A 27,779-nucleotide genomic window follows, 5' to 3' on the forward strand; every position below is an offset into this window, starting at 1 on the left:
AATTCGCCGCTCTCTCATTCACCATTGACTACTTGTGCGCCTGTCTTTAAAACGAGGAGTTTGCCTGTTTCTATTGTGAGTGTTTTAAATTTCATTTGTCGCCAGCGTAAAATACATTCATCTCCCCTTTTCCTTTTATTCTCTCGTTTACTGTGTTGGCAACGATTTGTATTCTTATTGCAGGAAGGCAGCCAGCTAGCTGCCTATGAATATACTTTCTTTTCGTTTTTTTTTTTTTCAAAATTTTCTTCTTTTTTATCCTTTTTTGAGTTTTTGTTTCTTGCTGTTGTGCTGCACACTCTGACGTTGATTACAAATGATGGCGGCCCTTTTTGTGTGCCGTTCTCCCTGTTTTCGTTTTGTGCTCGCTTTGTGTGTCGGCAGTTGCCGGCGGCCATTGGATTGCATTTAAAGTTGCATTTGTCAAGCGGCAGTCAAGGTTTTTGGGTATACTATACAAAATGTTGTGTTCACTAGCATTAAATCCTTAAAACTACAACGGCTGTTGCTGCTGCTGCTGTTGGATTTGAAGATAGGATTCTATCGGCTTATGGGGCATGTACGCAGGTTACCATTAAATACGTAACTAATAATCAACTCAAAACGTCACATGTGGCGCTAAGTGTTTGTTTTAATTGGTTTTGTAGTCTACTTTCGAGCGCGTGCCCGGGGTATTCCTACGGACCGGGAAAGAAAAGCGTTGCACTTACCAAGCGAGAGCTTCTCACCAGAATCTGGTGGCAGTGTAAACCCTAGCAGTGCCATCGAGGCGATCAGTACGCACGGCACAATCAAATTGAAAAAATAGTACAAAGTTTTGCGTCGTATCAAAATGGCGAATGTTATGTCAATATAAGGTTCTGGGCAGCAATTATAGTAGATTTCATTTCGTTTACCGGGCACACCTGTTTTTTTTAGTTTTTCAGTTTTTTTGTTTAGTTCATTGATTTGTTTCAGTTTATGCCAATCGTTTGATTTTTATTTTTGAAACAAGATGTGATGGGATTATGTAGAAGAGAAGATGAGAATTGTTTAAAGGCGTTAATTAGTACATCAGTTTGCTTGGGCTACAAATAAATAGTGTTTTTGTTATATGTAGTTGTATTGTTAGTAAGAGAAACAAAATTTATGTAATATTTTTTCAATATTCAATAGTATAGATGGGTATTATCAAAAGGTGTGCAAGGCTTTTATACTTGTTCGGCTGTCAATGATCAACTTACCCAGTAAGTCCCATTCACCATTCGTTATAAAACTTGAGATATCGCCGCCGGCTTCGTCTTGTAGTTGCAAATCCAGCTGCAAGCAAAAAGAGATATAAACTGTTGTCTATCAATTATGTACACGAATTATTTGTATTACGAAAATGTTAATACCACTCCAAAGAACACCAACTCATTTAGTAAAGAATGATGTTCCAGTTTACACTTACAGTATTTGTTCGGGCTTTGTTTCTGTAATCTGGCGCCAATTTTTGAATTTAATTTTAAAAAGAGGAGCAACACAATTAGTATAATGCTCAACATATCTGCACGAAAGCAAATGAAGAAATTATTTCATTTCTATTAAATTCATTTTCAGATTAAAGGAGGCACATTAAAGGAGGCTCTTGCAAAAACGGCAAGTTACGGATTTAAAATAAAACGTTGTTTCTTGAAATATACTCTTAAATTTGAAGATGTACGAGAGACCTTTAATTTATTGGGAAAATGATAAGTAACTTCATAAATAGTATATGTAAGAAGATAACAAATCCTGAGCTTCAGCAAATCTCTTGCTCTTGAGGCAGATTTTTCAAACGGTTTTACATTCTTGAGCACTTTTTGTTTTCTACATACATACGAGGCATTTTTTGTCGTTTTTGCTATATCTATACGAGTTTTTGTTTTGATTTTCCATCCCCTCTCCCCACTACGGAATTTGCGCCACTTTTAATGAGAGTGGTCGTCGTCAATGCATCGGGATCATATAATTCCGGAACGCTTTCTTTCAATTGTTTATTTAGAAATTCCGTAAATAACATTACTTTGCAGATTGAATTCTTAATTGCGATCACAGTTTTTCATTTCTTTATGCTGCTTATTTTTGAAGTACCAATAGACACGGATAATGGTGCCATTGTCTTGACATTTTCGGTGCTCTGCTATGTACGAGGACAGTCCAAAATGTTCCTAGCCTGACAATATTACAACAGTATTAAAAGTTGGTTTTTTGTTTTCCATTATAGTCCAATATAGTTCTAAGTCAACACATGTCTCCCAGCGATGCTCCCACCCCTTCAGCTCCAACAAGTATTTGCCATTAAAACGGGAAAAACGTTATTTTAACATCTTATTTTAATTCACTACATTTGTGCTTAATATCGTGAAGAAAAAGTTGTAGAATATTTAATAAAAGGACCATCAATGCTAGCTACATCGTTGCCCACAGTGTGCTGAAACGGCGGAAACGAAAGTAAGACAAATGCCGATGAAGCCCAATGAAGCAATATTTTTTTGTTTTCTTTCTCTTCCTTTACGAGGATGCGAAGCGAATAACCACAAATTGATTTACTTTCACTTAACAATATTTTATGCGATTTTATTTGTTACAGTTTTATTGCGCCGCAGGGAAGTTATTTAACACACACATCCGAATCCGAATCCGAATCCGAATCAGAATCCGAACGAACGCAAATCCAAATCAAAGTCCAAAAACACAAAAATTATGTTTGCCAAAAAGCCCATCAATAAATGCACAAAGTTCCCACAACTGCCATTTTATCTCTCTATAAACACTCGTACATACATACTAACATACGTGTATACGTGTATACGTACACACATACATATATACAAATAAACCAAATAAGAGAAGAAGATGAAACGGAACAGCAAATAAAAGTTCTCTCATGCATTGTTACTTATTTTGTGCGTCCCATTTTGGCAAATAACAAATAGTAGTACGAACGCTTTTTTGGGGAACTTTCCAGCGTACGATGTCAATACAATAAAAGAAATAAAAAAGAGGAATATAGTATGTGCTTTTTTTTTTTTAGATACTTTGAGAGTGTGTGTGTGCGTGAGGGCTGGTAAAAGTTTTCTCATTAAAATGTTGCAAACAAAGGCGGGCAGCGCAGGCAAACATGCGTGCTCACACGCACAACCAAACACACACACACACACTCACACACCCATACACGCACTAAGTCGCCTGCACGCATCTTTTATGCTTTGCGTAAAACAAGTGAAAGGCACACACACACACACACACCAATAGACGCACGCGCGCATTCTTTGCGCTTGTTAATATAGTAGTAAAATATAGTATGTTCACACACATGTTTCCTCCCAAATGAAATACAAATAGAAAGTTCGCAATTAAGCATTTTAAGCTGTCAAGTGCAATTGTGTTGGATCGAAAAGTTATATTGCAGATGTACTTGAAGTAGGCGCCGCAGTTGACACTCATGGAAAAGAGATGTTCATACTCGTGTGTATTTGTTTACATTTGTTGGGACAAACAAAACATAAAAAGAAAACGATGGGTTTGCACTATGAATCCAATTATAGCATAAGTTATATAATACCTAGTTTAATTTATACAAGTAATAGTGTTTTATGTAGAAGGCTACAGCCCTGCAGTTATTCCTAATAACTTTTCATTTAACCGATTTGGATGAAAATTTCAACAAAAGTAGAGAACTGAATTTAACTATGTGTGCAAAGTTTGGTTTATGTGGCTTTGGCAGTGAAATTTAATAGCGCAGGAAGGTGGAGAACACTCAAAAAAAATAAATAAATAAATTCATCTGCACACCAAGTTTGGTCAATGTGGGCTCAGTTGCGTCCGAAATCTAGGCAGACGAACCGACATGTTTGAATCTATTTCTCTCTTGATGCTGATTAAGAATATATACAATATACACTTAATTCTCTTTTCACACGGTTTTGATTTAAAACGGTGTGTTTTATTTTGTTACACGACTTTATTCCATTTAGCACGATTTAAAATAACTCAACACAAATAAATATAAGCACACACAGCTTCCAAATAGCTAGAAACCATTCTTGTATGGGTCATTACAAAGAATTATACAAAGAGGTAGCAACAATTGGCCAGCAACGGCTCAAAACAGAGTTCACTGTTAAAAATGTATAAACGAACAAGAGAAAGTCCAGTTCAGAATTATTTCACCAATGATAGTGATTTTATACGCATTCGAATTCGAGTAACTGATGATTAAATATGTCTTCCTTTATGATTATCATTCTAATTTTGTTTTTAAGTTTTTTTTTACCATAAAAATTGGATAACCCATTTTTTTTGTTTTACATACATACATAATTGTTTTCAGTTCCTGAACTTGTCATAAATTTAATTTGCATTACATACTTTTAAGCCTAGAGTGCATGAGATTTAATAAAATAATATGAATACTTGTTCTTAAAAAATCCTTGTTTTTTCACTAAGGAAGAACCAAGCAACCAATCACCTATTCTTGTATGGAATCAATCGATTGGATAATGATTTAGAGTTTTTGTTTTTTATTTTTTTATATTATATAATTCAACAAATTATTGACTTTATGTAGGCGTACTGAGAAGAATCCACGATCTTTCCCTCAAAATAATAATTTTAATGTAATTATAATAAAAAAAGTTTTACAACGAAAATAACAATGTTTTTTTAAATTTGGCCCAATCGTTCCTATAGGAGCTATAGGATATAGTTGTCCGATATGGCCAATTTTTTTCATTATAGGTTCAGAATATTTTTCTAGAATTATGGTAAAAATTTCATAAAATATGACAACTAGAAGTAATTATGACCACCGTCCCAGTAAACACAGAATTAGCTCTACTCTATAGTCCTAGTCTAGTCCTCCCCTTTTCCCTTCAAGTACAGGGAACAATATACACGCATAGGCTGCCATGAAGGGTTGATTGACAAATCCATTAATGACTAACCGGCATTTGGGCGTTTTAATAACGTCAATATGACATAAGGTGCACTTTTGTTGTTGTAAGTGCTTGTCAGCAAAAGGTGTGGGCGACTTGTGCCCGAAGAGCTCAGCTCTAATTATACAATATCCTGCCCAGCACAAACATAAACTGAGAACGCATTTCCACATGCTAACATATTTTAAATAAAGAACATTTATATTACCATACATAAATAAACCCCAAGCAATTTTTTAATTAGAATCTGTAAGTCCCATTATACTAAGTATATGTATGCAAAGCACCATGGGCCACAGTGGCCTCTCTTGCTAATATTCCCAAATGGGAATTTATGCAAAAATAAACTCCACATACATAAACAAACTCCAGCCACCTCACATTTTTTGTTTACTTGTACATATAGTATGTGTGTATGTGTGTTACTCTCTTTGTTTACGTATCCCCAAGGAATGTCGAGCAGATCGTTTTTTTCATGCATGTCCACACACCCAGTTTTTGCAGACCACATTTTTTTATTGCTGTTTCATACTTTTTATTACAGGTTTGTTGCATCGTGCTTACGTAATTTCGATATTATTTTTATTTTAATAATGGAATGCTAAAGTTCGCCACGAAATGAAACGAAAAAAGCTTAGTTATGTTATGTTTTAATTACATACATATGTGGGCAGCATGGCGCTAACATTACGCATTCGCCATTCCTTCACTCAAACACGTGGGTTGCGTGAAGAGAACAGTGAAGCTCGGCTTTGAATAAAATGAAGGCGTTTCTGTTATTATTCATGCCGCTAATTGGCATTCGGTTTAAGAGGAATTTACAAGTATTTTGCTGTTGTGACGAGTACATAAAAATAACACAAAATGGTTTCTGCGTGCCTGCGCATCAACTACATACTTGTATATCTAGAGGCTTGGATGAATTTGAAAATGTTCCTCCGCCTCCTTCTGGATAATGCTGATAACGTTGGGAGGAAGTTGGCTCCTAAGAACCACTGTGGTAGGGGAGAAGAACGTGTAATTTCCACTTCGCAGTGATTCCAGGCTAAAGCTTGCAGCTGGCCATCGGTATACTGATACGTTCCTTATACAGAATGACAGGGACGGTGGTGCGGTGTCTTGCCAGCTCAACGCCTGTACAGCTCCTCTCTGTGTCCCTATGTCCTCGAACCCTTACGAGGTAAACTGAGAACTTCTCAGTCATCTTATGAAGAGGGTTCTGCACTATTCTTGAGTCTGTATACCTAACCGATTTTAGTCTTCTCCTTCATCTATTTCCCTTCACTGTTGCTCTGATCCGATGAGTATGTATGTCTCACTCGTTCAACACGGGAGCTACGTTCGTAAGAACCACGTTATTATACTCTGTACATGAAATGTAAAAGAATATATTAGGTTTGCGCGAGGAGAAAAATGTAACAGGCAGGAGGAGGCGTGGCAGACCCTACAAAGTATATATATTCGTGGTCAACATGACAAAAAGAGTCGATCTAGCCTGTCTGTCTGTCTGTCCATCTGTTCGTATGAACACCTGTGTATATCTCGGAGACTATAAGATCTTGGGACTCTAAATTTCAGTCCCAGATGCCTTATGTGAATACGCAAAAAATTTGCATTTTGTAAATTCCCTCCCTCTTCCCTCACCAATCACTGATTCTCCATAACTCTTGTCTTTCTTGGAATTCTTCAGCTTCTTTAGCTGTGCAAAACTCGATTGAAATCGATCAAAAAAACCATCACAGTAGTTTGTAGCGGCATATGCCTTCAAGATATGTGAACCTGTATGATGTGCAACCAAATCGGTGGTCGGGCTGACTGTCTTGAAGAGGCACAATCAGCCTCTAAAAATCCTACGAGAATGAAGGGAGCAAACTGATCGATCCGTACGATTCAAGGGGGCTTCTGAATTATAAGAAAACCTCATGTTCAATGAAATCGTGTTAAATGAGACATGGACTCAATTCGAAATATGGCGTTACGTTCCTAGATTTTACTTTAGACAAACAAAATTTGTTCGCCTGTTCAAAAATTTACTTGAAGTGCTAAACAAATTTTGCAATAATATACAGGCAGAATGGCAGAAAGAATGTTAAAATCCAAAATGTGTTAAAGCAAATTAATAGAAAACTTGAGATCTATTTGGTGACATTTATTCCTGGTATAATTTTTAAAACTCAACTCGTTCATACACATACGAACGGTGTAAGCGGGAAAATAAGTGTCTTGCTGATTTGAACGAGATAAGGGAAACGAGATAAGGGGCCATTAAGTGCATAATATTGCTGAAGACTGATTCATCGAATTCTGGTTGCAAATAAAAACGTAATGCTTTCACCACCTCTTTGCTAAAAAGTTTTTTTTAACTTCTGTATCGCATGGAAGCCTTGTTACAACTTGGAGCATGTGACAGAATTGGCGGGAAATTGTTGTATGCTTGTTGGACAACATTGCCTGCCCAGCTTATGTTCTCTTATGTAGGACTGAATTCTATTAAAAGCAATTACTCTTGCAGAAATTCAATAGAATACAGCGCGAATACCTAGAGCTGTAAAGGGTCAACCAAATCCAGAAATACGGACAGGCAGACCGAAACGCAGTTTCAAATCGTTTTGTTATACTGATACGCCACTATATACATTCTGGGTGTTACAAACTAGCATAACAAATTAATGTATCTCCACACTTTTCGGCAAAGCGTATATAAACCAATGAATGAACACAAATTACGCGCCAAATTTTTGTACATCATAATGTCCCAACGTTGCGCTCAGACTACATTCCCTACAGGACGAAGAGAAGGCCACTTAATAAGCCTCAAATGAGAAATTTAAAAATGTTGTGGGAGACGGGACAACTACCTAAGTACCTAAGCATGTGTAAGTTAATGTAGGTAAGATATTAATATTAAATGAAAATAGTTTCTCTAATGGCTGTTGGCTGACTTTCAAAAGTGATTGAAAGGTTGAGATATTTCTAAACTGATCCGACAGTTGCTGCTCTATTTCAGTTCTTCCTGCTGAAATTCTTAGTTGTTTTTGAATAATCTTGTTTCTGATATATAACGATTGTTCGCAAGTTTTTGCATATAAAAACATATCTTTATGTGAATATATGTATGAATGCAGTATGTATATTTTTCCGAGTCAGCGAGCGCCCTAAGACAGCAAAAGCCATAAGCGATAGAGTTTAAAAACTTTTTGGCATTACCAAAGTCAAAGGACTACAACAACAGCCACACCAATGAGCGACAAGTAGATGGGTAATGACAGCAATAAGGAAAAACATTGGGAGGATACGCTTGGGCCTGGGCCTGGGCCTGGGCTTGGGCTTGAGTTGTGGAACGTGGAATAGGGAGTAAGTAACCGCAATACACATTAAAATGTGAAATGTGTCCTTGGCAACCAACCGCCTTCCACTTTGTTTGCGAGCCCCTTCCAAAAATGCAGTTGCAAAGTTGTAAACTACTTTGGGGTGTGGTGGGCGCGAGCGGTGTACGAGTGTGTGTGTGTGTGAGTGTGTGCTTCAACAGCTGATTGCCTTGGCTTCCCATGCCCCCAAAAGTATGTTTCATTGTGCGCACGGTACAACTTTCACTGCCATTTGCTTTTGTTGCTCTTGGCTTTGTTTTTGTCGCCCGCACTCACACGCATATACGCAGCCACACACACACACACACACACACACCAACACCCGCACACACGCACGCACACGCACACATTTGTCCTTAGCCTGCTTGGCTGCTTGACTGCTTGGCTGCTTGGCTGCTTGCCTGCCACTCAATAAACTTGAGTGCGCAAAACTTTTTGCATTAACATAAAAATAAAACGCAGCGCAATCTAAGCTGCGCGTTTTACCTTTTTCCTTTCCAGGTTGCCTTTTCCAACCATTCACGAACTGACTTTGCCTTCACCTTTCAGTAGCCATGAGCACATTAAAGTTATTTGAGCCATGCCCTTTTTCTTTCAATTTATTTGCCTTTGACATTGACGAGGCCAATTTCGCTCGCTGGATTTTTCTTCTGTTTCTTCATGGTCTTCCTCATCATCTGGCTTCGTCCATTGGTAAATTACCTGCGTTTTGCAACAGCAACAACAACAGCAACAGCAACGGCAATCCACCCGTTCGTTCATCTGTTCAAATGTAAAGCCATACAAATTTCCATATTATTTGGCTTTAATTAACTAATCAAAGTTTGAAGTTTTTCTGGGGCACCTTCTGCTCAATCCGCATTGGGATGAGTTGAGTGCTCAATTCAAATTGCGTTTCTGTTGTTGCTAGGGTTGTGCAGAAAAATGGTGGAAAGCAAATTTCAAATAAATAAAAGCAGGCAAAAAAACTACAAGAAGAAAATAGTAAGTTAAATCCAATTAAAATGTGTTCGAATATCTGCTTGCTTGTCCATCCATATAAAGAGAAGTGAATCGAGCAGTATGGAGTTATATAATGTCCCTACACCTACACCATCTTACACACATATAATCCTATGCTTTATTGAAATCGGTGCAACAATGCTAATTTTAGTTGAAACACTGGAACGGAGGGGGGTTTTTTCAGTTTTTTTTTATGGCAAACACCACTTCCGAAAATCGCGTTGGTCGGGTACGAGAAGATATATTTTGAGTTAGTTTTTGACTTTTATGGACGATCTGCAAAGCTATTAATTAAATAAATGTTTGTTCAAAATCAACTTGCTGGAAATGCAAAGTCCTTTCTGAGTTTCTGCAGCATACACTTCCTGCATTGTTCGCTTTGAAAATCCAGTCGCTGACAGGCACCAGTAATCGTTTTAAAAAGTCAATGACAGTTTGAAGCAGTGTACAGACAGTGGCAGCGGGAGAGGAAGGGGCGATAGCCTTAAGATAGTGGAATAGTACGGCAGCTGGCTTTTAGGGAAAATGAGTTGGCGCAAGATACTTTGTGTTGCACAGATAAGCAAGCAATTGAATCGTTGTGAGTGAATCTTTTGTCAAAAAGTTTCAGTGATTTCAACTCGGCACTCCCTTGAGAACTAAATACGATTACCAATACTGGGGCATCCGAAAACACAATAGCGGATATCTGACGTTGGGCCAGCTGCGGGCCCAGCTTACCTTTTGTCTTCGTTACAGTTTAATTGACAATTGAATAGCATTTGCAATAAATAAAGAATTGAATGCTAGACCCATGCACGCCCGACTTTTATGCATTTGAGTATCCTGTACTGGACTTGGTAATGCATCCAATTTAATATCACATTTATTTTGAATTTGAAAAACTCTGATGTACTTATGCATCCTGTACTGGACTCAGTAATGCATCGAATTTAAAATTACATTTGTTTTGAATTTGTAATACTAATATTTTAAAAATTAAAACAAAAATATCGCACTTAAGGCTTTTGCGACAAATATATGTAGTAACTGGGCTACATTTTTTTGATGTAACCAGATCAAGCCTTGGACCTACTATATTTGATTGAGTGTATATTTTTTGTGGCATTCCAAAACGGATGACTCGGTATGGAAAGCAATTGCGGGTGGAGGGAAGAGATATGTACTATCGGTAAGTTGGTGAGTTTGGCTCAAAAGTATTTTGTAGGCGGTATGAAAAGGCATTTGCCATCGCTTCATCATTGCAGGACCATTAAAAATGTTGGTCTCAGGTGTGACAGTTGTGTATCAGTTTCGTGGGGTGGCTAGGTTTTTGCACGTGTCCGCCGCAATTTTCTTTGTATCAATGCTGGACCTAGTGCTCCTCAGATTTCGTGCCCCTGCCAAGTTGGCGTGTTGCACTCGCCAGACTATGTGCTGCATCAGGTGGTTCTGCCAATGTGGTTGTCAGCTATGCCGTGATTTTGTCGCGGAACTCGAAGAAACTTTTAAGCTGAGAGGCTACCTGCGGCAGGACAGACTGAATTTTCGATGTCAGCTTCGCTTTTTGTGATTGTTGGCCTCGGTTCCTATGGTTGATGATATATGTAGGGATCTTTAGTGAGTTCCCTACGAGTGAGTAAAAATCTGCTCCAGAAACTCCGTCAATAATAAGTACACCACACGTCGTCGTTTTAATCAATTGAGTACAATATTTATTCATGTGCAAATTAAATCAAATTAAATTAAAGTTTATTCATAACTTGTTCACAACGTCTGCTCGCTTCCGAAGTCAAACTCTTACTCCTAAAACGATATACTTTCTTAGACTACCCTGGACTGACCACCCCGATAGTCCGATGATTATCTGCTGGTTCAAGAGCTGCCAACCCTACATTCGGCCGTCCTGATTCATTATTCGACCCGAATGATGGAGACCACATTTTCATATACTCTGCCAGCGTATTGGTCTTTAATGGCCCTTCACCATCGCCCACTTTCTCAACAATGTACCGGCCATGTCTTAGTTTACGCGTCACAACATAAGGACCCAAGAATTTTCCCTTCAGCTTCAATCCGGCGCCAAATTGGGTACGCTTGATAGCGACCATATCATTGACTTGGTACTCTTTTTCTGGCTTTCGGGACTTGTTGAATAACTTGCGATTTTCATCTTGTATTTGTGCTATGTTCTCTTTAGCTGTCTTGCGAATATCTTCTTTCTCCTGCTGCAACTCCAAAATATACTCTTCCTCTACAAGCTTTTCTATATCACTGTCATACTTGGTTCTCATTTGTATGCCTGTCAGAATCTTAAATGGAGATATCTTAGTACTTCTCGGAGGGGTGGAATTTATAAACGATTGTACCCTACCTACATGCTTGTACCAGGCTTTCGGATCCTCTGCGCAAAGTTTGGTTAACATAGTAGTGACCACCCTATTAATTCGCTCCACCTGTCCATTACCACGCGGCACTCCTGTCGCTATCAGCAAATGTTGGATACTCTGTTCCTTACAATATTCCTCAAACACGTGTGCAGTAAATGCGGTACCTCTATCGGTGATCACGCGCTTTGGGTTTCCAAATACTTCGCCCTGTTTCTGCAACTTGTCAACCACCTCATCGGCGCCTGTACTCTTTGTTGGATAAAGCCAAACAAATTTAGAAAAAGCGTCGACAACTACTAAAACGTGGTTATATTGTTTCCTAGTCAACTCCATCGGTCCGATATGGTCGATATGATATGTTTGCAAAGGCTCATCAGATTTGTCGATTACATTCAAAAACCCTTCTTTCTTTCCAAATTTCGCGTCACTCACAATGCACTCTACACAAGACTTAACAATCCTATCTACTTTCCCTAACAACTCTGGAATAAAGTATTCTCGCTGCACTAAATCGGTAGTTCTTTTAACACCAAAATGCCCTTGACGATGAGCTGTCATTATGATTTCGTTTTCCATCCTGGTTGGTATTACAATCAATTCCTTAACTGGGTCCTTGTGCAAGATTTCATACTTCAAATAAAAGTCGTCGTAAGTACCGGACTCTAACACTTTACAAATTGCTGCTATCCACTCATCCTGACGCTGAGCTTGCTTTATTCGGTGTCTTAGTGAATCTGCCAACAATAAACAATGCACTCTACTCAATGCATCGACGTGTTTCATTTTTGTCCCTGAACGATGCTCAATTTCATAATCGAAGTCCTGCAGAAATATGGCCCAACGAGATACCTTCACTGGAACATCTTGCTTCTTCATCGTTAACGCAAAAGCATTACAGTCAGTAACGATCTTTATCTTTCTACCAAGCAAATAAACTCTCCACTTCTTAAGAGCCTGCACTATAGCGAGTACTTCAAGCTCGTATGAAGGATACTTTTCTTCAGCTGGGGTTGTCTTACGACTCATATATTCTACCGGGTGGAGACTTTGGTCCTCCGAGTCCTTTTGTAAGAGTATGGCACCATACCCATACATACTTGCATCGCAATGAACTTCTGTATAGCCCTTCTGATCAAACAGTTTTAAAACAGGGGAACAGGATAAATAAACTTTTAACTGATTGAATGCTGCTAACTCTTCCTCGCCCATTTTGAAACAAACATCCTTCTTCATCAGATTTGTCAGTGGTCTGGCAACGACAGCAAAATCCTTAACAAATCTACGGAAATAAGATGTGAGGCCCAAATAACGTTGAACTTGTTTCCGGTCTCTCGGAATTGGAAAGCTTTCAACTGCCGAAGTCTTCTCTTTAGATGGTCTTATTGTTGAATTTTCTATTATGTAGCCCAAAAAATTCACCTTGCGCTGTAACACCTGAGATTTTCCCCATTTAATGCGAAATCCTGAAATCTCTGCGAGGCACAATACCTTCTCTAACTTTCTGAGTCCTTCTTGCTCATCTTTTGATGGAATAATGATATCGTCCATATATAGGATCAATGTACCGTCGTATATCAATGGTCTTAGAACAGCAAATATGTACCTCATAAAGACCGGGGGTGAATTAGAAATCCCGAATGGTACGTAATTAAATTCATATTGTCCACTTTGTGTGACGAAAGAAGTATATTTACGAGAATCCTCATGTACCGGGACATGAAAGAAACCATTAGACAAGTCCAATGTAGTGAAAATACGTCCTTCTTGAAGTTTGAGCAAAACATCATCAATTAACACCATTGGAAAATTGTCGCGAATTATCTTCTCATTAAGTTTTCTATAATCGCAGCAAAGTCTTTTTGAGCCATCCTTCTTGGCGACAAGCACCACAGGGGAAGCGTATTCGGACACACTATGTCGAATTATCCCCTCCTTTAACCAATCCCTGATCTGCCTATCGACTTTCTCATTGTCCACGAAAGGTAAACGTCTAGGTCTTTGACGGACTGGTACTTCATCTGACAATATTATTTTCATTTCGACAGGGCTTCTTTCTGGTTTTACTGGGCTATAATTTTCTACCAATCTCCCTATTTTTGACTTCATATCACGGTTCAAATGCGACAGCTCTATTCCTCGTGAAAACTCTTCGATAACATTGGTAGACAGTATTTGACGGAACGCATTTTCCAAATCATTTATTGAACTCGCTGATTCTGAAGGCCTGGTCCCTTGAGTATCACTATGTTGAGTGAACTCTAAGTCACGGCTTCCCTTTGCCAAACTACTGCTAATTGCTTTTTCCGATGAACTGATTCCTTCCATAACCTGGCACCCTTCACTTGTCGAATGAAAGAACACTCCTTTTTTTCCTATGCTCGCACTGACAAAATCGAGAACATCACTTCCGATCACACCTTCGTACAGCGTATCATCGTCACGGACTATGTGAAAACACATTTCCAAAGGAGCATCGTCCAACTTAGTGACCACATTAAACGAACCCAATGTATAGATTTTCTTGCCTCCTATTCCGATCAATTCTTTTACATCATTTTTCAATGCAACTGGGAAAATCTTTCTGTAAACTTTCTCGCTCATCGTACAAATATCGCTGCCAGAATCAAACAATGCAGTGATCTCTATATTACCGATGGCAACATTTTTAAAAGCCCGATTGAAACTGGTCTGAGAAAATTGCTGGACATTCGACATTTTCTTCTCCCTTTCCATTCTTGGACCTTTTGCTTCGCATTGATTTGCCTTGTGGCCTAGCTGATTGCAATTGAAACACTTGACGGCATTTTCTTTGCAATCCTTTGCAATATGGTTGTTACCTCCACATTTGAAACAACGCCTATTGTCCTTGATTTGAATCGAACTATTCTCAAATTTTGATTTTGTCTTTAGTGTACTTCCTTGATTCGAACTGATCTTTTCATAAATTTTAAGTTGCTCACGAAACTCCTTGAAATTGTTTGCTTGGTATAAGCAGCTCTTGTTTTGCTTGGTATCTTGAATGCCTTCAATAATATATTCAATAATGCTTTCTTCATCTAACTGGGATTGACTTGCCAAAGTACACATACTATAGAAATATTCAATTAAGCTTTCCTTATGACTCTTCTTCCTATTTTCCAATAACTTATGGAGCTGCTTTGCTGTTAACTTTTCACTAAATTCACGTTTTAGTGCTTCCTTCAGAGAATTCCAATCATTAATACCGGATTGACTACTCAAAAATAATTTCGCTGCACCTTTTACTAATGTCCTGCCATAAACAAACTTTTGTAAATCATTCCAATTCACTGTTAAAGCATTAAGTTCAAAATCATGCAACCAATCATCAACTTCCGGAGAGCCATTGCCAGTAAATGCTAAAAGGGAATCTTCGATGTCTCTTAATGTGAACGCCATATTTACCGAACTATCCACTGCTGCTTCGTTTACTGGATTTAAAACTTGAGCGTCTTCTGTCTGTTCGTCCCCAGTTATGTTAATCGTTTCTTCATAAATAGATTCCTCGTTTTCGTCTTGATCGAATCCAAAATAGGACAATAGTCTTTCCTGTAAAACTGCTTTAGCGCCTGAATGCTTCAACTGTAACTCTTTCAATTTTTCCTTCAACTCTGCCACTGTTAAGCTTAAAATTTCGTCGCGTTGCATATTACAATATTAGCTTATTTTAAAGTCTGTGAATTAAATTTACATTAAATAAAGTTTAAGTTGAGTCCGCTTGCTTAATTTGCTACACCATGCATTTCTTCTATATGATCAATACTTGCGTATACAGACATCATATGTGAATACACACAAACAGATGGTGCTTTTTCTTCTTGGTCTTCTTTACGTCGTTCGCAGGGAATACAAGCCGCACGTGGCCGTGCGAATGGCCACTGGTATTGTTCGTCGTCTGTTGCTTTCCTCTATGTTCGCAATGCGGGCGAAAACGAATAATGTCGGTTTTCGCCTTTCTTGGTCTGTAGATCCGTCGTTTTCTCCTTTCCTTAACGTTCGCTATTCTTTCGTTCGCCTTGCACGAAAACGAATAGCGTCGTTTACATCTTCTTTACTCTTTACTTTCGTTGTTTGCTGATTTCCTCTACTTTCGCAATGCGGACGAAAACGAATAATGTCGGTTTTCGCCTTTCTTGGTCTGTAGATCCGTCGTTTTCTCCTTTCCTTAACGTTCGCTATTCTTTCGTTCGCCTTGCACGAAAACGAATAGCGTCGATTAAGTCTTCTTTGCCTTCTATTTTCGTCGTCGTTGTGATTTCTCTCTGCTCTGCTTCTACTGTTTGCTACAGTACCTTCGTCTTTGCGTCGTACTGTAGCCTCGTCGTATTTTAGCTCTTCGTCGTTAGCTACTTCTTCGTTCTACACTTTGGACGAAAACGAATGGCGTCATTTTACGTCCTCTTTACTGCGTTTAGCAATGCTGATTCTCTGCATCTGTTTTCGTCTGATCTTCGTTGCGTCGTTCGTGATAATTTCACAATGTTGCGCAAAACTTAGTGGTTGGCAACTTATACATACACGTACACACACATTAAATGCTTCATTTGTACAATTTCTTAATGTTAATTTATAATTTGCACATTCACTTGTGGTTCTATCCCGGACGAGCCCCCAAAATTGTAGGGATCTTTAGTGAGTTCCCTACGAGTGAGTAAAAATCTGCTCCAGAAACTCCGTCAATAATAAGTACACCACACGTCGTCGTTTTAATCAATTGAGTACAATATTTATTCATGTGCAAATTAAATCAAATTAAATTAAAGTTTATTCATAACTTGTTCACAACGTCTGCTCGCTTCCGAAGTCAAACTCTTACTCCTAAAACGATATACTTTCTTAGACTACCCTGGACTGACCACCCCGATAGTCCGATGATTATCTGCTGGTTCAAGAGCTGCCAACCCTACATATATATATTTTTTTGTTTTCTTGTGTTTTTAGCAGATATCTCACTGTTAAGAATATTTCTTAATTCAAAAATGTCAATATTAGCGGGAATTTTTATTGGTGCTGATTTGCAGTTAGACAAAATATGACTTCCTTGCAGCTAAGAAAGATTCTTCCACTGATCTAAACAAGCGCAGAAGTTGCTTTTCTAATTTCCATTTTCGCATTGAATGAGAAAAATAATAATGACAGTTGCGCCATATATCTTGCTCTCTGGATGGTTCTTGAATTAAAAGGCAGCCCCCGAAATATAGCAAGTAAAATGTAATTAGGACGTTTGGCTACAATTTTCCTTATATGGGAAGAAATCCAGTATATGATGACTTAGCGCAATCGCCTTTGAATTTTATTTCGCAATAAAGGCCATGAAGCTCGTCATGCTTTTTTGCAAAGTTTCAAAATTATTCTGGGACCTTTCCTCGATTAAATTCAGGGTACCTTTTGCTTCTTACATTTTTGTATACCGTGCACCTATTTACTAATATTATGAAGGAGGAGTGGCAGACCCTACCCGTATACCTTTGGGAATAGGTATTAACATTTTCTTAAAACTATGTAGTTATCTGTTTCTATTTCATTTGGATACCTTATAGAGAAGTATACTGGACTCTTGCTTGATGAGTATATGTATAAGCAATAGGCACAGCGAAATGAACATATACTTGTACAACGATATAATATTATTTTGTTTTTGCATTAATAGAATATGAAAATTCATATAATGTTCGATAAGCCATTAGGGCATTTTTTTAAAGGTGATCAATAATTACAAATATGTATATTTTTATAAGTAAGTAGAATATTTAGGAAAAATTTGAACAATAACACGAATAAATAAATACAAAAGTACATTTTAGTTAGTCAGTGTACTTGTACAATTATATAGATAGTCAAATACTGGGAATACAATTAGAAATGTCTGCATTTTTCCTTTTTACTCGTATATAAAGCAAAAGCAGCTTTCTTTGCAACTAAAGCATGGTAGCCATCCAAGTCCAAGAGAAATGTCTTGGCAAAAGTTGTCTATTGTTTAGGGCGTTATTATTGTGTCAGTATTGAGCGAAAGACTGACTCGCAAAGCAACTGATAATCTCCGCCTCCAAGAACAGTGGTGCCAGTTCTTGATTCCAAAGAAGGTACGATAAGAAATTTATAAGAGTTCTTTTCTCTTATATAAACGTAGCACCACAACTTAGACGAAGATCTCTTACGGGTACGTCGATCTGGTCAGACACTGTGTTAGTTTATTAATAAAATAAACCCAGAGCATAAAAAAAACTAATAATACCAAAGATGTGTTAAGGGTTACCAAATAATTGGAAGGGAACACTAACGAAAATAATTATCCCATTATCTTTGATTTACCCTACAGTACTTTGCAGTGAATTCATCCTGCGGCTTGAGAAATTACAATTCTGAAAAAGTTCTCTTACGAGTACGTCGATCTGGCCAGACACTGCTTTAATTTATTAATAAAATAAACCTAGCGCATAAAAAAGACTAATAATATCAAAGATGTATTAAGGGTTGCCAAATTAATTGAAGGGAACATTAACGAAAATAATTATCCTATTAATTTTGATGTGAATGCATCCTGCGGCTTGAGAAATTACAATTCTGAAGAAGATCTCTTACGAATATGTCGATCTGGCCAGACACTGTTTTAATTCATTTTAATAAAATACATACAGAGTATAATATAATAAATAATAATACAAAATATGTGTTAAGGGCTACCAAATAATTGGAAGGGAACACTAACGAAAATAATTATCATATTAATTTTGATTTACCCTACAGTATTCTGAAGTGAATGCATCCTGCGGCTTGAGAAATTACAATTCTGAAGAAGTTCTCTTACGAGTACGTCGATCTGGCCAGATTAATTCATTTTAATAAAATACATACAGAGTATAATATAATAAATAATAATACAAAATATGTGTTTAGGGCTACCAAATAATTGGAAGGGAACACTAACGAAAGGAATTATCCCACGAACTTTGTTTTACCCTACAGTATCCTGCAGTGAATGCAAATGCTGGGAGAGCGACAACACTTCCCAGAACCGAGCGCCAACCAAGCGCGAAGTCCCTCCAACGCAATGGTCGTGTCTCTAAAAAGTTGCGCGTATAATTTTACGTATTTACAACAATTGAAGTTTTGGCGAGAAAAGTTTCTGCTGTTCGCTATGCATTTTTCTTCTTCAATCGGTACTCTATATTTGTGTGTGTGTGTGTGTGTCTGGAACAATTCGCATTGACAGTGTTACTGGGTTTTATAGCCTGCATTTTATTACATCGCAAGCAAAAATTATTACAATTGCCAGACCAGCAGGCACGCAGCGTCTTTTCATGTACACCCACGCACACAAATACTGCTATATACATATGTATGTGAGTTAGTATAGTATATGCCAACGAAGATATAGAGTATACATACAGACATATATAAATACATACACATAAGCACGTATTCAATGTATGCGAAGGTCGCGCAAACTTGTGCGTTTGCTTCTCTTGAAAATTGTTATGTATTTTTGACGACACTTCTAGCTACAGCCCAGGACGAAGGACACCGAATGGACAGTGGCAAGTGGACGCTAACTGACCATAGCCGTAGGCAACACGTCTATGGCGGCGATGGGCGGCGGTGGGTGGCGCAGACTCTTTCAAGGTCGCCACAATGCTTCAAAACTCGTCGTCTATACTTATTTATTTACTATATCTTTTGCCAAGCATTATTTGAAACGGCGACCAAACAAGCACCGAAAAGCACTAAAGAGCGGAAAAAGAAAAGAAAAAGTAAACATTCGTGTACACAGACCAGCTCTCTGCCTGCCACTCGAAAATTGTTTATTTGTGTTTGTGTTTTTTCTTGCGTTTCGGCCTCAGCGCAGCTCTTGTTGCCATGCTGCTTAAATATTGTTAACTGAAGTGTAGTTCTAGTCTCTGAAATATGTTTCCCCAGCTGTAAAATACATACATAGTGGTATACATGTAGATATGTATGTCTATTTGACAACATCTTCTGGCCAAGCCATGTTGTTTTAGTTGTTGCTAATGTTGCTACTTGCTTGCTTTATTGTTAGTTTGTTTGTTTGCATACTTGCCTTTTTGCTCTGCTTTGCTTTGCTGCTTTCCTTTGCTTTGCATATACATTTATTGCCATACAACAATTTTGTAATTGGGCACTTAACATTTTTAGAATTTTCTTTGCACTTACACGTACACTCTCTTATTGCTTTCTTTGTTGCTGCTCCTTGTTTGTACTTTTCGACCGCCTTAGCTGTAGAGTGCAACGTAATTTCCTCTGCTTGCAAACAATGTTCAGTAAATTTGTTGTTGGTCTACTTCAAAATATAACACATACGCAGCGTGCGCCCAACTGACAAGCCAACAAAATTGTTTATTTTCTATTATTGCAACGGGTGGTGATTTGTGAAAACTTGCATAAAAATATCTCTAATTGGATGAATCATTATTAAAGACAAAATATCCGACGAATCAAATAATAATTTGATATTCATTTAGTTTTCCATTTCCTGTTCTGTTATTGATGAAGTCTTTCATTTTTTGTTCACAATTTCAGTAAATATATCTGTCTGGAGTTTAATTCGCGTATTGTATTGTGTGCAACCTGCAGCCTTAACAATGTGATTGCTCTTGCTACATAAGTCAAACTATGTCCTCAAACTATGATATTTCTCCGGAAATAATGCATTTTTATGAATTTTGTGCCCGTTTAATATGTAATCACTTGAAGAAAATAACAAGGTTTTGACCCACAACAAATTATAATTATGATCCCGAATTAAGGTATACTTTGGACAAGTACAAACAATTTTCAAGGGTGCTCGTAGGTGCTTTGTTTTGGACTATACTAAGGCAAAAGCAGGTATAACTGTATTCTTTAGCGATAATCTTACGCTCCAAGCTATTGGCAACACATACAGTTTTCGTCTATAAATCAATTATTGTTTCAGCTAGGCGTTGAAGGTTGCAGATGTAAGGTATCGCTGCCAAATCTAATGTTTCTATAGTCAGGATACTTCAGGCCAATATAGTGAGCATGATTTCTAGTGCGTCTTCAGATTTGAAGACTGATTGGAAGCAGCGCAGAATAAAGATGGTAAGATAAGTAAGGGTGGCGTGAAGTTTGAAAAATTCGCAACTTATGAAATATTTTTCTTATTGCTTTTTACAAATCTTACAAGCCGCTGGAAAACAAACGGTGATATGAATATGGCTTTAGAAACTGATTATTATTCTATACTAGCAGAGTATACATTAAAAGCACTTGCGCATAGGGTACAAAAAATAGTGATAAACTCAAAAAATATCCCTTGAAAATATTAAATCGACTCGATGAATGAATATCGACTTCTAATCACTTCCAAAATGATGCCAACCCAATTCACATGACAATGTTTTTGCATTTTTCTAAAACTTCTGAAACTTTATAGCATTGTGTGGAAAGTACAAGAACTATGTTTCGATGCACAAACCAGTTGTATTATAAATATACATACACCTTCATCAACAGCTTCTGGTTCAAGAACTTGTCCTTATGTTGTTGCCATAGCCATATTATTCCACTCTCAAAATTAGACTAGAAATTCGTCTTGGTTCGGAAAATGACGAGTTAGGGAACTAGCAGAGCGTTTTTGCGTTCAAGCTCACAAAATATGTAGCAGAAATGTTTTTTAAGTGTGAACTGATAAGTGTCAATAACGAGGCTACAAAGTTTTTATTGTTTGCACCCGAAGGGTAAAAAGGGTATACCTCACACTCTATAAAGTTTTTATATTCTTAATCAGAATGACAAGAGGAATCGATCTATCTGCCTAGAATTTGGAAACGGCTACGCCCATGTTGACTTCTCTTTTCTTCTGTTTTTTTCTCTTCTCTCCTTATCCCCAGGCAATATGAGTTTATTTTCATTTTGATATCTACCCTTTCGCCGTAACAGAATTTCGTCAATACTGACGATCAGATCGAGCTTCATAAACAAAACTTTGCACATGTAATTAATATATAATTCTGTACTTTTATTCGTTTATCCAAATCGGCCAATTCTAAAAAAATTAGTACTGAGCCCACAAACTGCAGGAGGGGGGCTTGCTCTTCATCTTTTTGTTTATGCTTCATCGTGTTCTTGCTGCTATGGGCGCCGGAAGTTTGTTTGGGGTATTTCAGGGTATTTCACTATCAATCTTACTCGATTGCAGCATTCCCTCTTGTTTTATCTGTGGCAGGGCAAAAATAGTATATTTTGAGCACAATTACCGCCTTCAAACTAACACTAGATGCCATTGGTGGATGTCATGCCCTTGCAATATGCGAAAATTTTACTTTGCTGGCCGATTCTGAAATTCCGATTTTTATAATTAGGTCGCTAATAATTAATTTAGCTTGTACCTTAAATTTGAATACCAATAGAAGCATTATTCATTTGCAGAAACATAAACTGTATTTGGATGCTATTACTTCTTGCTTTAAAGCGCCCTTTAAGTAATAGGCTTTCGAGGACTCTGAAGCCTTTAGCTTGTAAATAATACTCGCAGTGTATGTAAGACTTGCCCGGCGTTGTGACAATGTAATTTTATGCCTATTCGAATGTGCTGCGCCAACAAAAAAAGTGAATCTCGGCACACTTGCAACTGCAACAACTCGCATATGAAAAAGCGCACGTCGGCATCTGCTGTGCAAAACGCTTCGCTGCTGCATTATATTACACTAAACCAGCTAAGAGCTGTGGGCGTCAACGACAGCAGCAGCAACAGCAACAGCAGCTACAATAATAGCAACAACAATGACAATGGCAGCAATATGAGACGGAGGTGCTGGCGGGGGGTAGACAGTCGACAGTCAAGCCTCGTCGTGCAGAACGGCGGAGGCAAGTGTAAGTGGGTAAGTGAGTATGGCCAAGTGTACTTATTTATTTAAGTGTGCTTCAGAGATAGGGAGAGATTGAGTAGGGGAGGAGGGAGCTTATACTTAGATTGTGATGGAGGGATGAAGTGAAGCGAGTAAAAACAAGAGAGAACGCTACAGTCGAGCAAGCCCGACAGTGAAATACCCTGTACCCAGGTAAACTTCCGTCACTGAGTTATATGCGCCAATAGCAGCAGCAAAAAGAGGAAGAAGAAGAGCGAACTTGCTGCTGCAGTTTTGGGGGGGTTGTACTGGCGAGAATTTGTTTCGCTAATAACTTTTCTTAGAATTGACAGAATTGAATAAAATTGTACACAACAGTAGATAATTATATATAATTATATATAAATTATATATGAATATATATGTGTGCAAAGTTTGGTTTAGGTAGCATTCGAAATGTGGACGCTATTGACGAAATTCTGTAGCGGGGGAAGGGGGGAACATTTCAAAAATAAAATAAACTCGTCCTTTCTCGGACCTAGGAGAATCTGGATGCCAACTTTGGTTATTCTAGTTCTTATAGTGTCTGAGATCCTTGCGTTCATCCAGACGGACAGACGGACGTTCTCTCGTCTGCTGATTCAGAATATATATACTTTATGGGGTCGGAGATGCTTCCTTCTGCATGTTACATACTTTGCACAAACCTAATATACCCTTTTTACCCCACGGGTACAGGGTATAAAAACAATGAAGACTGCTTGCAACTGATAACTTCTGAAAGGTATATATATGTGTGTGTGTACTTTTCAAGAACAATAGCTGCGGCTACCCTGTAGTTCGACGGATCGATGCCAGACGAATTAACTCTCCAATACTTTGGGCCTCTACTTGTACAACACCAATACACTTCTTTTTTTATGGCCATGTACGTGTGGTGGCAGATGGCTCAACTTTCGTTAACCAAGTCGGTGGCAATGCGGCCTTCAGCTTAGTTTAAATAAATTATGAACAAGATTTTGGCCAACCTAGTATATCCTTGTAATACGGGTATAACAGCTTCTTTCTTTTTAAAAACATGATTTTCGAAGTAGAATTATAAGCATCACACGTACTGATGCTGATGGAACTATTTCATTTTTCTCTGAGTGCACTTCTACTTTGCTCAGCAGCAATTTACTGCTGCGGCTGTAGCCATTGGATACGAACTACAGGTTACTGGAGATTGTGTATGCGTTAATTGCTTGATCACTGCTTCTGTTTTAATGGTGTTCGATTACAGTGTTTTTAGGGAAGGAGTGCGTGTGTGTTTACTCGCTGCACACAACAAGAGAGAAGAAGAATAATGCGGGCTGGAATAATGCTGCTGTTAAGTCGAAGGACTCACAGCAATGGGCCGTAATTATAGTACGTGTTGTTCACGATGAAAGGCAGTTTTCCTTTTCGTATATTTATTTGATCTTTTCAAGCTTAAAGAGTACCAAGCATTGTATGCCTTTCGCAAGAAACTTAAATATAAAGGAAATTGAAATTTCATCGAATCGAGAAAATTTGTGAAAACCTGTGCGTGTCTGTGTGACCATTTGAGTGTTTGTATTTGTGTCTGACAATTGGCAATTTATTAGTTGTTGTTGTTGTGTTTATGAAATATACAAAAACCTTTGAGACGGTCAGCATCATAGTAGGACTACTCCTCACAAAATTTCTGATATCAACGTTGTGTCGAAAAAACTAAATTCAAATCTAGCAGCCAGATGGGAAAATAGCTGCTAAAGAATTTAATTTTAAATGTTCACGATGGATATGTAAAAAATAGTTGATACATAAAATAATGCTCTTGAAATGCATTATGCATTTATTTATTTAATTATTTATTTTTGTATATGGACAGTTTAAATTTTTCATCATGGATAGTATAGTCACAGCGGTCGATCATTTGAGTGAAATTAAATGAATGCAACGGACTAACATAACAAAATTTCGGGATAACGCTTTCTTAGCATTATCCCGAAATTTTGTTATGTTATATATATATATATATACAAGTATATGACATTTTGAGCTAAAAAAATTAGAACCTGTTTTTCTGAAAGCTAAACTAAAAACTAAAACTGAATTCGATTTAATCTCCAAACGCTAGGTATGTAAGAAACTTATTAACTCAAACTCATTTTCAAGAGAATTATCCGTTGCTTATAACTTTACACCTACGAGCATTTATGTAGAATCGAAAAATAACCATCTTGATAGTTTAATTAATTGGTTTAAACAATTAATTGCTTGATAACCATATAGTTTATAATATTATGTTTTTATTTGATTGTTTACTGACGATATTAAATGTGGGTATTGGATTGGCTTTACTTAAATCACAAACGACAAAGGTCAACGATCCTTATTGTGCAGGATCTTGAAATGCATTCAAAACTACTATACGAATGAGAGCGACATTTAATAGCTTCGGCAACTCTCAACTTGGGTCTTATCTTGGGTTCTAACCTGTATGTCGTTGGACGCGGAGAATTAAAAATTTTCAGCACCGACTACAAAGTTCCTACGAGACCTTACTACAACTAATTGATAAACCAACGTTTTTTGATACCAAAAAGTATTTTGTTTATTAAGAAAGTTGTATTACTTAAAATCATTTTTTTTTGGTATTTCTTGTATAAAAAGGTGCGCATGTTTCTATATGAATTTAAATGACTTTGTTGAAAATTATAAACATGTATGTGAATCATCGCCTAAAGATATATAGAATTCATATCATATTAATTAATTTGGGTTAGAGCGCTTAAGGGATCTTTTTCAGTATCAAAAAATTTACTTTCAATAAAGTCACTCAGACTGCGCTAACGGAGGTTACACAATTTATTTAAAATCAGATTACAGTACTTATTGGGGGACCTAATGCAACAGCTTAAAAACGGATTGATTACAGTATATTCTATCGAAACAGTTTCTTCTTAACATTTGATAATTTGTTAACAAATAGTTGGCTACTTATTAATATCTTTACAAATAGTTTCCCACATGGCGCCTGCCTCCCAACACTACTTAGTTGTGAATAAATACAGGGGGGGGGGGGGGGAATAAACTCGTGTTGTCTGGGTATAAGGGTAGTCTACCCACCTACTTTCACAGACGGACAGACGGACGAAGATGTCTAGATTGATTTCTTTTCTCATGCTGTTTAAGAATTTATATACTTTACCGGAGATTCTTCCTTCTGCCTGTTACATACTTTGCACAAACCCAATATATACCCTTTAACCCTTCGGACATGGTTATAAATATGAGACGTTATTTCTATTCTTATCGGCATCCAAACAACCAAACCAAAGCTCCAAATTAGCTGCAATATCAGTATACTAGTGGACTGGGGCTTTCGGCCCTACGCCTCTCTCTTCCGTTCCCCTCATGGTGATTTAAACAGTTCTTTTAGATAGGGTCTCTAAAGAGTCACGAACAGGAGCAGAGGTATACATATACAAGTAAGTATCTGGACGTGGTTTAATTATGTTTTATTAAAAATTATAGTGCAGAAAACCCATAACCCCGCGTGTACAAGTAAATAAATAGAATAAATATATAATTTATTGATTTGCAAATATAATTTTGCATAAATAATAATATATGTGAACCGGTCTTGTTCGACTTGCGTGGATGGCAGAAAGCATGGCTCAATTATTATACAAAAACATAATTGTTGGTACTAATCATTTTTTTTGGCATTGAGACTGGAATAAATAAGAAGTGCAGCACTAGCCTTTCTAGTCTATTATTTCGTTTCTACGGCTGTAGACCTTCGTATTGCAATCGTGATTCGCTTTCATCGACATTTTCAGCTGCTCTCTTATCTCTCATCTTTTTTGATTGTGTGGTTTTGATTACCAATAGATGCTTTTTTTGGTCGCATATTTCAATTCGATTTTACAATTTTATTTATCTACGAATGAAACACTGACAAACTGATGAAAATGTGACTGTCAAACAAATGAAAATGAGCAGAAAAAAGCCAGAAAGCGATGGCTGATCGCGTTCAACAATCACCATGAAACTTTACGGGATCACCAACGGAACTATTTTGAATATTGCCACAAAATTTGTATATACAAGTACTTGTATACAGATGTTTCTTATTTTTCAACACGCAGGTACAGGGTATTTCAAAGTCGGCGAACTCGAATTTAGCTCTTCCCTTGTTATTTGTTAGCGTTTTACTCGAACGCAATCAAAGTATTAGGTAGGGCGGTCTTGGTGGCCAGCCACAATCTTAGCCCAGTTCGTGCCATCAATAGTTGATGCGTTCTGATTTATTTGTGGGGGTTAGTTATGCAAATTGTAGCATGGTTAACAGCGTTAGCAGCGGGTATGACCGTTAAAGCGTAATGACTGTAATGTTGGCGCCACAATGTACACACACACACACACACACACATACTTTCATATACATGTATAGTAAATTTGTAAGCTGAATGAACGAGCGGGCGAGCGAGCGAGCGAGCGAACTGAGAAGATACGGAAGAGTACGGAGGCAGGCAGCAGCTTCCATATTCCATTTCCTGTCGCTGTCGTCGCATCGTCGACGATGCCGCTTTTTCAGTTTCAGTTTTAGTTTCAGTTTCAGTTTCAGTTTCCACTGCAACTGCGGCATTTTAGCAATGGATAAAAGTTTGTTGGTTGCGCCTGATTACTTACTAACTACACACATACATACATACCCCTATACTATATAGTATATATGTATGTATGTACATACTCGCACTCGCATAGTAGGCAGGCATCGCCATCATTTTAGTTTGCGTTGATGGCTTTTGCATTGCCGACTGACTGCGGCAAAAAGACAATAGCCATGTCGTCGTCGTCGTCGTCGTCGTCACTGCCGTCGCAAAAAGTCAGTGTAAATTATGAAAATACTCGTTTCCTTGCATTGCCATAAAAATGCAGTGCGTCACTTCCCCTCTCTAGGAACTTTCTACTCGATGGCATTTTTCTGTTTGCATGATACTGTTTTTTTTTTTGCTTTTTGCTTTTTGTTTTTTGTTTTTCCTTGCTTGTTATTATAATTTTCTCTGTCACATTAAAATGCAGTTGAAATGAACAGGAAATGCGCAAATTCCACTAACCCAGATAATCTCGGGTGATTTAAGCATTTTGTTTTTAACCGTTGCAAAAATGTTGTGCCCATTTCGCCAAGTTGTGCGCATTTCGCTCCTGCAGCCGCCTGCTGCATTTAATGTTTTACGAATACTT

The 27,779-nt window shown here is 37.7% G+C and overlaps 1 protein-coding gene across 1 annotated transcript in view; it reads right to left on the reverse strand.

Annotated features, from left to right (window-relative positions):
• Nucleotides 1–27,779, reverse strand: part of LOC115629314 (neuronal acetylcholine receptor subunit alpha-7) — a 250,300-nt gene that overhangs the window by 33,106 nt on the left and 189,415 nt on the right. Inside the window, exons 6-7 of the mRNA XM_030525760.1 lie at nt 1,224–1,299; nt 711–905 (exon numbers count right to left, since the gene is read on the reverse strand). Of these exons, the coding sequence (XP_030381620.1) occupies nt 711–905; nt 1,224–1,299 (271 nt within the window). The remainder of the gene's footprint in view (nt 1–710; nt 906–1,223; nt 1,300–27,779) is intronic.

This window comes from Scaptodrosophila lebanonensis, unplaced genomic scaffold (genome assembly GCF_003285725.1).
Source record: "Scaptodrosophila lebanonensis strain 11010-0011.00,11010-0021.00 unplaced genomic scaffold, SlebRS2 tig00000138-arrow-arrow-pilon, whole genome shotgun sequence".
NCBI classification, from domain to species: Eukaryota; Metazoa; Arthropoda; class Insecta; order Diptera; family Drosophilidae; genus Scaptodrosophila; species Scaptodrosophila lebanonensis.